Source organism: Rhinolophus hipposideros, assembly GCF_964194185.1.
Source record: "Rhinolophus hipposideros genome assembly, chromosome: 11".
NCBI classification, from domain to species: domain Eukaryota; kingdom Metazoa; phylum Chordata; class Mammalia; order Chiroptera; family Rhinolophidae; genus Rhinolophus; species Rhinolophus hipposideros.
The window spans coordinates 57,109,231-57,128,095 of NC_138057.1; the positions used below are offsets into that span (position 1 = coordinate 57,109,231).

The 18,865-nt window shown below is 41.4% G+C and overlaps 1 protein-coding gene across 1 annotated transcript in view; it reads right to left on the bottom strand.

Annotated features, from left to right (window-relative positions):
• GRIN3A (glutamate ionotropic receptor NMDA type subunit 3A) overlaps positions 1-18,390 on the bottom strand; it is a 141,219-nt gene extending 122,829 nt beyond the window's left edge. The window contains exon 1 of the mRNA XM_081067844.1: positions 16,975-18,390. Coding sequence (XP_080923970.1) covers positions 16,975-17,673 — 699 coding nt within the window. The 5' untranslated portion in view covers positions 17,674-18,390. The remainder of the gene's footprint in view (positions 1-16,974) is intronic.
• Positions 18,391-18,865: the final 475 nt, after the last annotated feature.

Here is an 18,865-nt window from a genome sequence, read left to right on the forward strand (position 1 = left end):
ACATCACAAAGAAGTGAAAGAGAGAGGGTAGAAAATGGTAAGAAGCGGGTGAGCAGTGAACCATGCACAGGTGATATTAGAACAAAAGTTTGAAGGTTGAATAGGAGTCTCAGGCAGACACAATGTGAAAGGGCATTCCAAGCAGTGAGAACAGCATGTGCCAAGGCTTGGTACAGCATAGTACATTAGGCATTGCTAAGCACAGAGGACAAAGGGTGAGGGTTAGACTAGAAGAAATGAGGAGAGTTAAACAAAGCTCAGGTAATGAAAGGTCTTGAATGCTGCAACAAGCTGCTCAGAATTCATCCTATGGGTTAGAGTTTGGCAGAGTGTAGGTGGTTTCATGAGAGAATTTAGGTTGTTCAGGGACCTGACATTAAATAACACTGAATCACAAAGTGAGCAAGTTAATCCCTTTTCAATTAGCATTTAATCCTTCTGTTAAATCAAGGAGAAAGCCTTAGTTTGGTGTCAGTATGTCCTTAACACTTCTATAACATCTGGAAATTTTTCCTTTTAAAAAAAGGGCTCAGGCAAGGGCACCTGGTGAAAATTGTTTTGATTTTAGTGTGTACTTATTTTTACGGTTAACTTCTACTTATGGCAAGGGTTTTCATTAATATCATGATGGAAAAAAATTTAAATACATTTATTTAGGTAAAACAGTTAATTTCAAGTATTAATGGCAATTGATGATGCAGAGATACTGCAAAAAGTATGAAGGCAGTACATAAATGCCTAAAGTTAGGGAAATAATGCTGTTCTTAGTGGTGAAAGGGTTTAAGAAGGCTAGAGAAGTGTTTGTTTTTTTCCTGACAGCTGCTTGGAAAATATAATGGAGAGCCAAGAATGGAGGCAAAGAAGTCAGTTAGGAGGTCATTGAAAAACTATAGTCTTTCCAATCAAGGTGGCGGATTAGGTCAACACTGTGCTTACCTTCTCTCACAACCACATCAAAATTACAACTAAACTACAGAACAACCATCACTGAGAATTGCCTGAAGTCTTGCTGAACCAAAGCCTTCCACCTAAGGACATACAGAAGAAGCCACCTTGAGACTGGTAGGAAGGGCAGAGTTGCAGAACGGGCTGGTCCCACACCTGCGTGTGACCATTAAAATTTGGGAGGGATATCTTGGCTGTGGAAGTACCCAGTGGAGGAGCGAGGGGTCCCAGAACTGCACCAGGCTCTTTAGCTCAGGGTTCCAGTGCCAGGGAAAGAAGTCACAATATTTTCTGGTTATGAAAATCAGCAGAGATTGTGGCTAAGTGGGATGGAGGGCAGCTACACTCCAAGGTGCTCCTCTTGGAGGGCCCATATATGGACTTACTTGCTGATGGACTCACTGGCTCTGAGCTCCAGCACTGAGGCAGCAGCTTACAAGGCACCAGGGACACACGGGGAGGAACTGAGTTGTCTAGCTTCAGGGTAAGAGCTGGAGGGGTGGCTTTCTCCCGGATGGAGGAGCTGGCAGAAGCTGTTGTTTCTTTGTTGAGCCCTCCCCTTTGCTCCATGCAAACCCAGGTGGCCACCATATCTGAGTCTCCGTCAAATTGGCTACCGCCTTTCATCTGACCCACCCTGGTGATTACCTGAGACTGTGCCCCACCCAACTTTCAGGCAATGCAAGCTGCTTCCAATGGCGTTTTCATACAAACTGCCTGCCTTGGATCATGCTGCAAACTTTTCTAAAGTCTCTCAAAGGTTCACAAAACCCCAAAAAGTAGCATCTGGATTCAGTGTGTCCCAGTACCTCTGGTTGAGCAGCCCTAAACCCAGCACAAGCGGAAGCTGGCCTTGGTTCCCAGCTAAGCCTCTCAAGGCAGCTACAAGCACAGCACAGGCAGTGGCCATCTGCAGATTGCTTTGTGATTCATGCCAGGTGGCCCCAGGCAGGTGCAAACTCGGCATGCAGCAGGTCTCCTCCTGGGTGGCGCTGGGGCTGGCATGCCCAGTGGCCAGCTTTGAACCAAGATAGAACATCACTTGGCTGCCTCCAAGGACGACATGCCCAAAAGGCACACTGGCAGGCACCAAAGCCCTGCTAAAGCGAATCTTGCTTCATAGGGTCAGCCTTTCCACAACAGTTCCTTCACTGTAGTCACAGCCAGTCCTCACAACCAATGAGCCTGAGGGTCAGTCCCTGCCATTGATGGACAAACAGCAACCAAGGCTTAACTATAACACGAGGGCACACACAGCCCACACAAGGGACACACTTGGAGCACCCAGCTCTAGTGACCAGGGAGTCTGTGCCACTGGGCCCTACAGGACACCTACTACATAAGGCCACTCTACTAAGTCTGGGAGACATAGCAGCCCTACTTAATATATAGAAACAAACACAGGGAGGCAGCCAAAACAGGGAAACAAGGTAACATGTCCCAAATAAAAGAAATGAACAAAGCTCCAGAAAAAGAACTAAACAAAATGGAGACAAGCAACCTACCAGATACAGAGTTCAACACTGGTTATAAGGATGCTCAGTGATCTCAGGGAGAACTTCAACAGAGATAGGAAACATAAAAATGGAGATAGAAAACATAAAAATGACCCAGTCGGAAATAAAGAATACAATAATAAAATGAAGAATACATTATAGGGAATCAACAGTAGAGTAAATGAAGCAGAAGATCTAATCGGCAATTTAGAAGATAGGGTAGCAGAAAACACCAAAACAAAACAGCAAAATGAAAAAATAATGGAAAAGCACGAGGACAGTTTAAGGGGCCTCTGGAACAATATCAAGTGTACCAACATTTGCATCATAGGAGTACCAGAAGGAGAAGAGAGAGAGCAAGGAATTAAAAACCTATTTGAAGAAATAATGACTGAAAACTTCCCTAACCTGGAGAAGGAAATGGATATTCAAGCCCAGGAAGCACAGGGCATCCCAAACAAGATGAGCCCAAAGAGGCCCACACCAAGACACATCATAATTAAAATGCCAAAGGTTAAAGACAAAGAAAGAATCTTAAAAACAGCTGGAGAAAAGCAGTTAGTTTACAAGGGAGCTTCCATAAAACTGTCAGCCGAATTCTCAACAGAAACTTTGCAGGACAGAAGGGATTGGTCAGAAATATTCAAAGTGATGAAAAGCAAGGACCTACAACCAAGATTACTAGACCCAGCAAAACTATCATTTAGAATTGAAGGACAGATAAAAAGCTTCTCAGACAAGAAAAAGCTAAAGGAGTTCATCACCACCAAACCATTATTATGAGGAACTTTAGATGAAAAAAGAAAAGATAAAAAATATGACCAAAAAACAAAGATAAAAAAATATGAACAATAAAATGGCATTAACTACATATCTACCGACAAACATTTTAAATGTAAATGGATTAAGTGCTCCAATCAAAAGACATAGGCTGGCTGAATGGATAAGAAAACAAGACCCATACATATTTTGCCTACAGAGATTCACTTCAGATCAAAAGACACACATGGACTGAAAGTAAAGGGATAGAAAAAGTTATTTCATGAAAATGGAGACAATCAAAAAAGCTGTGGTAGCAATACGTATACCAGAAAAAACAGACTTTAAAATAAGAGACAAAGAAGGATCCAGTATCCCACTTCTGGGTATTTATCTTAAGAAACCCAAAATGCTACTTTGAGGGGATGTGTTCATCCATACATTCATTGCAGCATTATTTACAATAGCCAAGATATGAAAGCAACCTGTGTGTCCCTGAATGGATGAATGGATAAAGAAGTGGCACATATATACAATGGAATATTAGCCATTAGAAAGAATGAAATTTTGCCATCCGCAACAATATGGGTGGTCCTAAAGGGTATTGTGCTGAGTGTAGTAAGTCAGACAGTGAAAGACAAATGTCGTGTGATTTCACTTAATAGTGGAATCTAAACAACAAAACAAATAAACAAAACAGAAACAAATTCATAAATACAGAGAACATTTTGATAATTGCCAGATGAAAGGAGGGTTGGAGGTGGGTGAAAAAGGTGAAGGGATTAAGAAATACAATTGGAAGTTACAAAATAGTCAATGGGATGTAAAGTATAGAAAATATAATCAATAATATGGTAATAACTATGTATAGTACCAGGTGGGTACTAGTTAGGGGGATCACTTCTTAAATTATATAAATGTCTAAGCACTATGCTATAGACATGATGTAATGTACAGAATAGGAAATACAGTCAATAACATTGTGCTAGCGTGGTAAGGTGTCAGATGGTTGCTGGGCTTACCATGCTGATCACTTCTTTAGGTATATACATGTTGAATAACTATGCTGTAGACCTGAAACTAATATTGTATTGCATGTTAGCTATATTTTAATTAAAAAAGTCTTTTTTTTTTAAAAAGAAATACTATAGGCAGAGATGGTATGGCCATGGTTAATTAAGCCTGTTTATTCATTCCTGATCTTTCTTAGTGTTGCTTTGCCCAAGGGAATCCTAAGTGCTCTGTCCTGGCTAAGTCCCGATGGAGGTGCAAAATCTTTAAATGGCCACTGCCCAGCAACTGTTACAGGCAGTCTTGGAATTAAGGTTAGAATGGGATTTAATTATTTTCCAGGATCCCAACCCATTATAGAGTATTATTAAGAAATGGATGCAATCTCAAAACTCTTAACTAATTTATTTTTACGAATATAAGCAGGTAATCTTAGCTTTAATATTTGGTTCCCAAGGTGTCTCTCTCATTCTCATCTGTGTCCTGGCTGTGGTCCTCATACCCTGTCTGCTTCTCAGACTCCCTTCTTCTCCTCAGGCTAGGCAGCAAGCTATGGGGGCATTTAGAATAAACACCTTTTTGTCCCTTTTGGCCCCTGCACTCCTTTCCTCCCTTTGTGCTGATGCTGACCACTTAGGAGCTATAGTACCACCACTCTGGTTCATTGCAAGGGCATAGAACAAGTGCAGGCTGTTCCCACAGCCAAATTAGTACACAGGAAGATGTCCCTGGTTTTCCAAAACTGGAACTAGGAGCGATTTCCTGAAGAAAAAGACATTTCGATAATGTCTTCTCATCTGCTGTTTTTTTATTTGAATTTATGAAGTGTTTTTTATGGATATTAAGTCACTGAGACCCATATCGATTCTTTAAAATAGCACAGTAGGCACTCATGAATACCTGTTTAATTACTATTTATAACTTATTATAGAGGAAACTGAGGCTCAGAGAGGTTTTTCCAAGGCTATACAGATGAGTCTGGATCTATAACTTGAAGCCAGTCTTCTGCTTTCCCCCCTCACTCTACAACCCCCTGGTCTCAAACAGAAAGAACCGGTTACAGACAGTGTTTAGTGTCTATAGAACCATTAAAATCAGAGCTATGCTATATTATGGGTCAGACAGGCATTTTAGCCTGGCCTGAGGTCTTAATAGCCACAGATAACATTGTTTCAATGGAAAAAATCGATTCTGAACTGGAGCTTAATTCATCTGCAAATCGTTACAACTTCGGTGTATATCTGTCTTTCTATATACTATAGATATAGTGGGGTTACCAAAAAAATGTATACAAGTGGACACTTTGGTCAACATTGTTGAAGCAGTAGTTTGCCCTAATCAGAAGTGTCTAGATGCTGATGGTAACCTTTTTGAGCACCTCTTGTGATTGCAGAAGCCAAACGTGACTTGTATTCATCTTTTGTTATCGGTATATATTATTACAATTTTAATACAGTTTTCCTTTCTTAAAATGTGTATACATTTTTGGCACCCTCTCTATAATAGAGAAATGCTTCTTCCTATAATGATTCCTCCTTATTAATTAAAAAAAATCAAACAATATTCCTATTCTTAGAGACATTAATATTTTGGGGGCACCAGTATCTCCACAGAATGTCACAAATTAGAAAGTTATTTTCACAAACAGAGTTCGGTGTGTGTTAATAACAATAGGAGCAAGGTGTGAAATGGTATGTGCAGTATGTTCCCTTCTGTATGGATAATAGGGGAGCATGTTTATCATGCATGCATTATCTCTGGAGAGATGCACGTGGCACCTGGGGCAGCGGTAAGACAGGTTCTTTAAGAAACAATGAGAAGGAAGTTATGTGCTTTTTTGGTACCTTTTGAATTTTGTAGATTTTGTACATATAACAAATTCAAAACTAACTAAATAAAACAACATCCTTTTTATTTAAAAAGAAAAGAAAGTTATTTACACATGTTTGTGGAAGGCCTTGAGAATCAGGTTCTGTAAGTTTGCTGATGATTATTAGCCTGCGTTTCAGTGGCTTCCGGGGATGCCTGTCACAGTCTTGTGTTGGGGATGGAATGCTTTTTTGAACTGAACTCATAAAACCCAGACAATCTGATACATTCTCATATGAGTGGTGTGCCCTATTCCAAAGTTGCAAATTACTCTTGTAGTGAATCATTGATGTTAAGGTGTGTGTTTCACCCTTCAGGAGTGTTGAGGTATGGAAAAAAGAACGATCACACTGTCATAGTAAAGTAAAATGCCTTTTGAGCAGGAGGGTGGCATGAAGCTCAGTGCATTATACTTGATAAGTGTTGATTAAATGAATGAAGAATGAGTAAATGAATGAAAGTTGCTTTGCTTTAGGAAGATGTATCTAGCAGCAGTGTGCAGAATGGAGAAAAACATACTAGAGATATCTTGTAGTGAATAGTACTAAGGATAGTCCATTTATTCATTTTTTCAATAAATATTGTTTGCTATGCTCATTCCTACCTCAGAGCCTTGGCACTTTCATTCTCTTTGCTTGTGATGCCCTTCCCTCAGACATTTGCATGGCTTACTCCTTACTTCATTCTCTGCTCAAATGTTACCTCTTCAGACAAGCCTTATTGACTAAGCATAGTCGTTCTCTAATCCTTTACCCTGCATTATTTTTCTCCATTGCACTCGTCTCTACTTAATAATATCACATTATATATTTATGTGTTTGCACGTCTTATTGTTTGTCTCCCTCATCAGAATGTAAGTTCTTTGAGAGCAGGGTCTTTGCTATTTTATCTACTGCTCTACTCTAAGATTTATACTGAGCCCTTAACTCAGGAATCTGGTAATTGCTAATTGGGTTAAGGGAGGGCATATAACTTGGGGGTGGAGAGGGAACCAATCTATGTGGGTTGAGCCAATCAGATGTATGGAAAATGTGAACTAAGAGATATAAGGAACATAGTTGATTCGGTTAGAATTGTAAAGTCATATATAATTCAGTCCTGTCATGGTAAATCAGAGCCAAATTCAGGCAAATGTTACGGCAGGGCAGCGGAAGAAGCATGTATCCAGAGAGGAAGACGGAGCAGATATGAAGTGAGAAGGCAAGAGACAAGCTACTGGGCCCCAGAGGAAGGAAGGAAGGAGTAACTGCCCTGACACTTCCCCCGCCCCCTAATGGTACAGCCCAGCTGTACCTCATGCAATTCTGCTCTTTTTCATTTTCCTGCAGTTTTTCAGCACAAATTCTTTGTTTCTGAGCTCAATGGAGTGAGTTTCTGTTCCTTGCAACTGCACGCCCTGAGACAGCAATAGAACTGTCCAACAGAACTTTCTGTGAAGATGGAAAATGTACATATGTGCTGTGAAATACAGTCGTCACTACCCAATTGTGGCCACTGAGCACTTGAAATGGGGTAGAGTGCCTGAGAAACTGGCTTAAATTTTCTATCATTTTACTTTATTTTAACTCGAGTATTCATAGAGAGCTAGTAGCTCTCCTGTTGGACAGACAACACAGCATCATGATTATTACTACAAGGGGGGAAGAAAAAAAAAGCACAATCAATGAAAGACAACAAAAGAGACGAAAAGAGGGAAACCATAACAGTATCACAGACCCCAAGCAGAGAGTGCTCCACGGCACCAAAACCGACAAGAATGTTCAGGAGGACGAGTCTGGTCAAGTCCCATTAGTAGCAATGGGAAAAACCTGATTCAAATAAGGTTCTTTTTTCACGGGAAAAACCTGATTCAAATAAGAGGGGTTAAACAAATCATGAAACAATCCATTCAAAGACAGACTATCTGCCCTTCAATATAACGGAAAAATATTAATAACATGAGAAGATGTTGATAATACATGGGTAAGTTAAAATCATAAAATAGCACAGTCCCAAGTTTATAACACACACATATGTCTCGATCTCTCGATTGAGGGTTTATCGGTATTTGTATTTCATTCTTTGTCATTTTATTAATTTCAGACTTATCCACAAAGAATTTATGTATATTTTTATAATCAGAAAAGAGAAACAAATGATATGCTTAACACAATGGCTGCATCTTTTCACACTGCACTATGAACCAAAGTGATAGTAAATACAGCTACTAAAATAATTAACCACTCAATATTTTTAAAGTTAATCAGAGTCATTCACAGTTTTCTCTCAACCCCTCTAGACACATACTTTGAGATACCTTACTCAATTGTTTAGAACTGCAATTATAGATATGGTGACAGAACAGCAGAGATCCTTGGATCTTCTTAAAAGGGAGAAGGTCTTTTCTTCGATGGATTAACGTAAATTTTCTCCAGTCAAAAGACCAGGAAATAGACTAAAAGCTGTTTGGAGCCCTGTTCCTGTTTTGTGAGGTTGGATTCCTGCGACGCTTTAACTTAAAATTATATTGTAGAGGCCACTAGATGGCTCTCTGTGCCTGCGACCAGGTGAAGGCACACTGCATTAATTCAGGTATGGATTTATCATTCATTTTCAGATATACACTGAAGCATTTCCTTATGTGTATAACACAATGTGTGTGATGTGACTCAAATTAATTCCTCGAATGGTACCAACATAACAGCAGCTCTCTATCTGTACCTATTAAATTCACCATATAGAGAAGCAAATTCTTTCTTTAATGGAATCCCTGTTTAAGTACCTCTGGTTGGGAACGAACAACTAGAATCCTATAACTGAGCCAGATTGTGGTTCTATTAGATAAAGACATGCTGATCATCTAACTTTGTTTATGAAAATAAATTTATTTATTTATTTTTAACCCAGAGAATATAAACTCAACTGTTGTTTGACTTTGAGTGGAGGTGGTTTATTATAAAACATGAATAGATTGCATGCAGGTTGTACAGCCATCTAAGTGCTTGATATTAAAAGTTCAGCTAATAACCATGCCGAATTGAGAGACGCGTACTGGCAACTCATTTCTAAGTCATTTCTAAGAATGCTAGTGAGACATCCAGACAGAGCTACTGTTTGCAACTGTGCAGACACAGCCACTTTACAGTGATGACAATATAAAGACAGACTACAAAAACAAAGGAAAATCCCACCTTTTAATACAGAAATACCATCAACTCAGAGTGCCCAAGCTTCAAAAAGCCATGTCAACTCTGAATTTTCTGAAAAAGTTTCAGAAAAGGTTTTCCTTTCTTCTATTATTTGACGCCAATGTCCAGTTAGTGTTGATATAAAGCTTTCCTTAATTGTCCCCAACTGCTTCTAAAAATTTTAAACTGTTATAGCCGTGAGAGATTAAACGCATCAAAACATTACTCAAGGTGACTTGTGGACACCCATGGAGTAGTAGGGCATATGCATTACTTTTATAATCATAAAAACAACACGCATTTAACGAGTCCCTCAAAGTTGTATGCATAAAATGGTTTTAAGACAGTCAGCATTCATTAAAAGGCAGAGTTTGCTTTACAGGTATTATTTGTCTATAAGCCTTAGTATATAATAGGGCTATTGTCCCTTAAACTGTGAGCGAATGTATGCCACAAGTCACTTACATTAGTACAGATAAAGCCTGTATGAAAAATGGGAAACTTCTGAACTTTTGATCCATGTCAAGTTAGACTCTGACCTTTCTCACAACCCAATCTCCTCCAAGAAGCCTAAAACATCAATTGGGTCATGGTTACACGTGGGTGGGGACACTGCATCTTGAAAGACTCAAGCTCTGCTTCCCTTGGATATTTTATTTTGTCCAGCTGCAAAACGTGTAAGGTGAACCAGAATCTACCTCCGTAGAAGAAGCTAGGCCATGTCAGACTCTATCTCCTTTTTACCGCCTCCATAAGTCTGTGTCACAAAGTGTGTTTAAGTCTTTATTGCAGCTATAATAAATGACTACAAACTTAGTGATCCAAAACAGCACAATTTATTTTCTCATTACTTATGGCTGGAGGTCATAAGTCTGAAATCAGTTTCACTGGATTAAAGTCGAGGTAATGGCCAGGGCTGCATTCCTTATGGAGCCTCTGCGGAAATAACCCACGTCCTGGATTTTTTGTTTTAGCTTCTAGTGGTAGCTGCCTGTATTCCTTAGCTTATAACCCCTTCTTCCATCTTCCATGTGCATCACTCCAATCTCCACTTCCACATCATCACAGTGACTTCTCTTCAGACTCTTCCTGCATCATTTTTATAAATATATATCATGATTCACTGATTCCTTTAATTTCCATTTTTGGATATTTAGTGGGAAATATGCTTTTAACAATCACACCTAGAAATAGATATCTCTCTTCTACCCCTTTTTCTGGGATAATTCAAAAGCAATGATGGATCCACTCTGTAATTGGATTAGAGGCTGACAAATACAGTAAATTTAGAAGGAGGTATTAGTCTTGTTTTTCTTGTTGACTTCTCACTTCCTACAATGCACAGCTCTTTCTAGTACACTATATGTTGCCTACTCATTGTTACCTGCCTCACAGGACTGTTAGAAGGATTACAGGACCACGTTTGTGAAGAAGCCTTAAAAAGCATAAACGTGTTCTCGCTTCAGCAGCACATATACTAAAAATGGAACGATACAGAGAAGATTAGCATGGCCCCTGCGCAAGGATGACACGCAAATTCGTGAAGCATTTCGTATTAAAAAAAAAAAAAAGCGTAAACGCTACACATACACACACACACACACACACACACACAAACTCTCTCTCTCTCTCTCTCTCTCTCTCTCTCTCTCTCTCTCTCTTCTCTCTCTCTCACACACACACACACACACATAAGGGGGTGCCAAAAAACCCCCTTAAAACACGTTTTAAGATATGTTATCTATGCTCAAGCAGCAGTTTGCTGTAATCAGAAGTGTCTGGATGCTGATGGTAACCACTTTGAGCACCTCTTGTAATTGCAGAAGTCAAATGTGACTTGTGTTCATCTTTTGTTATCGGTGTGTGTTGAGTACTACAATTAATAGTTTTTTCCTTTCTTAAAATGTGTATACATTTTTTGGCACTGTCTATTGTGTGAGTGTGCATGTGTGTGTATACGATTGGATTTTTTCTCCTAAATCTGTCTCACATGAATAATCATGAGACATATATCAGACTGACTCAGAAAGAAGTCATCCTTTTAATTCTTTACCACTTGAACCCTTGAGGGCTCATCTCTGTAAGCAGACCATCTAGCCAATCAGATACTAGCTTTCAGTGTCAGAGGTTACTCCAGCTGACACAGTACCAGCCCAGGTCAGTATGATCAACCTGCTCCTTCAATGCAGGAAATCAAACACACTGCCCCCTGAAAGTGGCTGAATCTTACACATTCAGGAGATCTGAGAATCTGGCTGACGTGTTAGGTTTGGGGAGGAGGTGGAAGGTGGCAGACAGCTGGCTTACTCCTTGCTCACTTTTTCCCTGTTGCTCTTTCTTCCCACCATCCCATAAAGGAAGGATCTGAGAAAGACAAATGAGTGGCTTAAAGAGTTCCATTAATTTGTTCACGTACGTATTCACTCAAAAATCAATGTGGCAGATGCTGAGATGTTCTTACTTCCTTCTTGCCTAGTTTTATGGATTTCACATCACATTTCTGGTGCTGTACAGTTTCCTCTAGTCTTCTGCGTATGTGAGTGGGAATAGCTAGAGTAGGCAAGAGAAAGGGCAATGAGATTCTCTTATCTACATGTAGTTGTGCCACTAAAATGAACAATACCTCACTATTAGAGCCCCACATAATTGTCTAGGGCAATGGTACTCAAAGTAGCTGCTTTGCAAACTGTTATCCATCCATGAGATAAGGAGTTTATGCCAGTATGAACCAACACATTGCTTTCTTCATCGAAAAAGACATGCTGTGAAAGTAATGTCAGATGAGCCGCAAGTGTACTTAGTGGTATAGCAGGTAGAGTGGGGATGGAGATGTTAGACTGTGTGGCCATGATCTCAAGAATGATCTATTGTAAGTTTGTCTATAGGAACAACTTATGAGCAATGTGAGAAACCAACGTTTCTGAAAAACCTCGGGCATCTTATTGAAGTTTTTATGAGAATACCTATGGCTCTAGAAACTCTGTTAGACGTACCATAGGTAAAAAGTTGCCATTGGTACATTGGTATATTGGCATGTCTTCTATTCCTAGGCAAATATGCAATTTACTTTGGAACTTAGTTCATTCCCCCCCCACCCCACCACCACCGCTTTTGGGGGGGTGGGGGAAGGGTGGTGGTGGTAAATCCACTTAGTTTTTTTTTTTTTTTTAAGAGAAAGAAAATGAAGGAGTGGGTAGAGAGTAAGGTGAAGGATGAAGACATGTTACACTGTGAATCACATCCCATTTTGATTAGTAATTGCTAATGGAGAATTAGTGGAGAACTAAGACTTGGATGATTCATATCAGATCATAAACACCTCTCTACTAGGTATTTGGCTGACACTATTAATATTTCCAAAGTACTTCACTTTTCTCATTTGATTCACAAAACTACTCTGTTGGATTGGTTAGATACCTTCTTTTGACTGATAAGCACACATGCTCAGAGATAAAGAAGCTTGCCCAAGATTACATGGCCAGTAAGAGGCAGAGGTTGGCTGAGAGGTTTTCTACTATTTAATATACCTTCCACTATATTGTGTTCTTTTAACCAACGTGCTTGCATTTTAACTGGAGGTATTCATGAAATAAAATCTAATGACACAAAATCCAGGTGCCTTTGGCAACAGCAGAAGATACAACATTAAGGATTTAGATATTGAAATTGGTCTTCAAATGATTCAGATATTTAATTCAGCTGATTCAATCATAACTTAATTTCAAGATGTAATAGTCAAAGAAGATCAAAACCAAATACTCTCTCTCTATAACTACATTGGCAGGAACAAAGAAAAGTTGGTGAGACAGACTAATTGCCCAATGAACAGTGTCTGCTAGTCTTCCCTTTGCTAGTTATATAGAAAAATAAATTAATATTGTAAAGAAAAATTCCCAAAGGAAAAATAAAAACTTTCAAACTAATCTCACATTTTGGTTCTTCAAGAGAACTGGTAAAAGATCACTGCTAAGAAAAGTTTTGCGTCACTTGACACTTAATTTGAAATCTTTTATCTTTAGGTCAGCATCAATCAGGTGTTACTATCAGCCATTCATCAGAAATGCAGAAGAATACATTTCCTCAAAATGAGAGAGAGCAGTGCTTAGCATAGAGGAAGTCAAAGAAAACCAACATAGTTGCGAGCAGATGTTTTAAAAATAAAAGTCCCTCATCTGTCCCCTCGTGAAGTGCCTAAGTTATTAGTGGTATCACTGTTCTGACCCCTGTACCATACAAAAGTGGTGCTGTGCTAGTCAAATTCTAATAAAGAGGCTTTAATACTTAGCCTTGTATTGTCAAAGAAAATGGACTATCTAAAACACTTACATTCCTGTGGGAATAAACATATAGTAGATTGGTGCAAAAGTAATTGCAGTTTAAAAGGTTAAAAATAATTGCAAAAACCGCAATTACTTTTGCACCAACCTAATAATTAGTATATATGGCTCACGAGACTGGCAAATTGTGGTTGGTACGTTCAACAAGAGTTGAAAATGGTGCAGTTACTTTTTAATTGCATGAGTTTGGATCTAAGCCAATGATATTACGCCATTAACTTTGCCAGATGGAATTAACAGGAGAAAAACATTTTAGAAAGAAACGTGTATCTATCACTACCTCAGCAGGTGAATTTTAAGAATTTTGGAGAAACCAATCAAAACTCCTAGAAGAAAGAGTACTATGGGAAAGGAAGAGAAAGAACTGTAGGAACTTAATGTGACTTATATGTAAATGTAACTGGTTCCACATGCACCATCCTAATTTGAAGGTCATAGGAATAGAATTTAGAACTAAGAAGGGATCATCTTAATAAAATGAGTTAGCTTCAACTGGAGCTTTGAATGTGGTAGTAAAGTCAGAATTTTTTGGATGGAAACATGCTTTGACCCTATTCTATGCGCAATGTTTCATTAAGCTTTTATTATGCTGTGATAATACACATATGGTTTCCAACAGTGGGTAGTTAACTATCTTACTTTAAATGGATTTCCCTGCTTGAAGGAAGTTAATTGTGTTTATGTGAATGTTTTGAATAAACAATATATTGAAATAAAACTGTTATGCTTTTCTCAGAGGGTTGATCATTTTAGTGGTATCGCCTTCCCTGCAGAAGTTGTGGCAGAACACCATCGAAACCATTATTCAGTAATTAAAGACTTCATATGAAAGAAATCAGAAGCTCAAATGAGAGAGAAAACAGTGTTGCTGCTCCTGCTCTAAAAACAATTTTGATTTGTCTGGATAAGAGACACAATTTTATTTTTCTCGGTTGTGGGGACAAGTCCACTTTCTTCCAGAATTCTTATTCAGGCACTGACATAATCAACAAGTTGGGTCACTGGGCAATAGACTCTAATGAAGACAGTGGCTACATTAAGTCAATCTTATTTAATGTGTAAAATGCTTCTGACGTTCTACTATATTTAGATAGTATTTTAAAAATCTATCAGTCTATTAGAGAAAGGTCCACTTTTCAGGAGAAGCAAAGGAAAGATCATTTATTATTTTTGCTGACTGCACCTTATGGTCATATCCTAAAACTACATATTACAGTGAGTTGGCATTGAGCTGGACATTCTTACTATAAAACATTATAGGATGACATTTAAATGATACATTAAAAGTAAAACAAGTTAGATATGTTTGAATTTAAAATACAAAGCTAAATGAAAGAAAATGTTCTCCGTTGGGCAAACTAGATCTGATCTCCCTTTCTAGATGTGTGTCATGAAAGTAAGTGACAACAGTGATTTATAATAAATTTCTGAATTGAAATACAGAAGTAAATGTGCTTAGCAGAGTATTCGTTTTTTTTTGTCTGCTTGTAAATGTTGTCCCTGGAGGACTTTGTTTCCCTAGTGGTCCTAAAGCTTTAAAGTCTACTGATGCTAAATGCTGCTTCAAGGTTTCTCTGGTCCCCTTGTTATAATGTGCTATAATACTGCACACATCCATCACGCAACACAGACAATGTCCCTTCTAACTAAGGAATACTAATTTTAGAGGAAATTCTTGCTATTTAAGATTCTTGCCAAACAATCTTGCCAAACAAGATTCTTGCCAAACAAATGGAGGAGTCTGGAGACTGTGAACAGTATTGGCAACTTATGAAGTATTAGATAATAAAGAAGCAATGATGACAAGCAAGTGATGCTGACTCTTGCATTTCATTAGATCTGATTCTGCATATATATATATTAATAATGATGCACCCTATGGATGCAATTTCATGTTTATAACACTTTGGCTATTGGCAGCATTGTGCACCTGTGTTTTCCATGCCTTTGCATCTGCTGCCTGCAGTCACTCAGATTCAGGTGACGGAAATATTTTAGTTAAAAGTTAATTAGCCTGCACTCTACAGATCAAATCTCTATAGTTCAGCATTAAATAGGAATCTTCTGGGCAACTTTCTGAAAGTAGCTTGTGCCTGCCCTTCCTAAGATTAAAAATGTAAGATTCATTTTTCTACAAAAATAAATCTTTAGTACTGTCTTGATATTTTATGCATAGATTCTATCAAACTTTTGATGTTTGCTCTTACTCATTTTCATATATATATACATACATGTATATATGTATATGTATATGTATATGTGTGTGTGTGTGTATATATATATATATATGTTTTTTTCCAACTAAAGGGACAGAGTGAAAATGATACAGAGTTAGAAATTCTCCAGTGTCTGGACTCTTTTACTAGTACACTGACAATGTTGGTCAAGCCCCAGAACTTTCCTTAATGTCTCACTAAGCCAATACCAATTACCTATTTGTTTCATAAATACTTTCTGCAAAGTTTAACGAAGGTTGATATTTTGATAAAAATAATGCACAAAATGCAGAAAATTCCCATTGCTTAAAGGACTCCATCCTCTCCCTAAATATTTATCTCATCATTATCGTCAACAGTTAAGTTCTCAAATGGCTTCTTTTATTGAAAATATATTCAATTTTTTAACCCATTGAAAACTAAATCATTATATGCTTCTTTCTTTATTTCCAGATAATTGGAGCAGAAATGGGCTGAACTGCACACAGCCAATTTGAACCTACATCACATAGAAAGGACAAAGAAACAAACCCGTATGATTCATCCCATCTATTCTCACGCTATCACACAATATTTCTAATGCATTCCAATACCCAAGACTAATTAACCACTCTTCTTTACCTATCGCTTCTGAACTACGTAGTTGCAGATTTCCTGTTGACTCAGAGGAATTCGGAGGGAGGTGCTTCCATCCTGACACCGTCGCCTAAGGCTTAGGCACACCTAAGGAAGTCAGGGAACAGATGCTGCTCTTTCCGCCACAAGCTCTCAGAGTTCCTCAAGGGAGAGGAAAAGTCTCGCGGGCAGGGAACCTCCATCTCCAACCCCTGTCTAGTCATTAAAACCTCGATCGCATTCCAACAGCCTGAACTTCTACTTCGTCGGGCATCCACTAGGTTTCTAACAGCTGGCCAAAAGATAAAAATGTTTTCGTTGATTCTCCCCACTTCCTTCTATATGATACCTCTACCTCTCATTTTATTTCCATCTACGTTTAAAATGTTTTAGTTTACTTCTGAGGCCCTTCTGCCTACCGCCTACAGATCTGGTCCGATCCTTAAACAGTATCAAAGTTGTAAAGCCCCGTTCTCTTTATCACCCTCCCCCCGCCCGCTGCGACGGTCCCAGCCCCCAGCGGCGCCCGTCTCCACGCCACGCGCCAGCCTCCTCTCACCTGACTCTCCCGCGGAAACTCGTGGCGCACGATGCTGATGACTGGAATGTGCAGGACGGAGCTGACCAAGTCGAGCTCCATCATCTCGCCCTGGCTCTGGGGGAAGGCGAGCAGCGCTGAGACCCCTTGCACCACCACGGTGTGGCACACGCTCTGCAGAAAGGAGAAAGGGTCACTCCTCCACGGCGAGCTAGGGGAGGAGAAGGGCAAGAGCGGCAGATCGCCCAGGCCCGCCTCGATGGCCATCACTACTTCCAAAGACAGGTTGTAGGGCAGCAGCCCTTCCACGCGGTTCAGGTTGTCCACGGCGAAGAGGAGGGCGTCCCGAGGCCACAGGGTCTCGGCCCCGGCGCCCTCCCCGGGCTGCCGGGCGCCGGGCGGCCCCCGGCCATGCAAGGCGCTCCCCAACCAGCGAGCGCCGGGCGAGGGCACCGGGGGCCGCCAAATCCCTGGCGCGGGCTCATCCCGCTGGGCGCCCGCCCGGCTGCCGTCCGGAGTGCGGCTGGACGCGCGGGGGGCCGTGGTCCAGGGCTGCAAGTGCACCGCGCCCACCCTCACCGCGTGCCCGATGCGCTTGAGGATCTGGCAGGGCTGCGGGTGCGAGGAGGAGCCCGGCACCCCGGCCAGCACCAGTGCGCAGGGCGGCGGCAGCAGCAGACAGACCCTGCTCAGCAGCCACCACAAACTCAGTCTCCTCATTACTGAGACCCGCAGGGAGAAAGCGCGCCCCCTCCAGCTCCCGGCTCGCCCCGCTGCAGCCGCCGCCTAAGGTCTCCGCCCCCAGGTCCGGCGCGCGGCTCACTAGACGAGGTGAAGCGGTCCCCGGGGCTGTAGCGGTCTCTGGGCCATCCAAATGGGAGCCTAGCGTGCCCTCGGCAGTCTCAGACCCCGCTCCCGGGTCCCTGCGCCACGCATCCTCTGCCCGCCCGGTCCCTGCGCGGAGCCGGGCAGGCGGGCGGGCCGGCGCCGCTCACCCGCTGCTGGGGCGCCGGGTCCCTGCCCACCCCATCTGCAGGGCAGTTCGGGCACTGCGTCGGATCCCGCGAGGAGACTGGGCTGAAAGCAGCCGGAGTTCCTAGCGGTGCAACGGTGACCGACGAGGCAACACGCTCACTTGGAGTCTTTTCGCATCCTTTTCCACCCAGGCAAGACCCACTTATTTCCTTGGGGTCGCGCAGGAGAAGGCGTTCACGCCCGGGGTGCGGAAAAGAAGCCAAAGCCGTCTTGCTCCCGGGCCGGCCATCCCCTCGCGGGCTCCCCCAGCGCTGGCTTCATTTTTCTTCTTCCCTTGCTACTTCCCTCTTCCTTTCGTCCTTTTTCTGCCCAGTCGCCGCAGCCGTTCGCTTCCTCCGAGGAGCGACGCGACTGGCCAGCAAAGGGTGGTTGTGCTCGGAGCGCAAAGTTCTCCCCGCCTCAGCCGCGCCTCCCTGTTGCTGAGCCCTGGCACCAGCCTGTCGCTTGGCTGCGCTAAACGCCCACTGGTGGTGAGATTCGCCCGCCGCGCTTCCCGCGCCCCCGGAAAGTCCTCACCCCTCAAAGGCTAGGAGTCCCAGTTTGCTACGTTCCCCGCGACCTCCTAGGGCGAGGATTCGGAGCCGCGGGGAATTCTGAATTCGGAGTTGCGCCTGAGGAATCTGAAATCCAGTGGTTCACTGGGAAAAGTTCAAAGAGTCTGTGACTTGAACGAGCTTCTCTTCGGTGGGTCGCTTTAAAGGTATTTCAAGCTAACGGTATTAAAGCAAGATGTGTTTACACATTTAATCAACTCAGCTTCCTTCTCTCTGGCCTGTGGGCCTTGGCCAATTGTAAGGATCCTTATGTGTTTAGGTTCTCAGAATGAGAACAGTGAATTCGAAGCAATCATTTGATCAAGACATTTAAAGAGATTCAA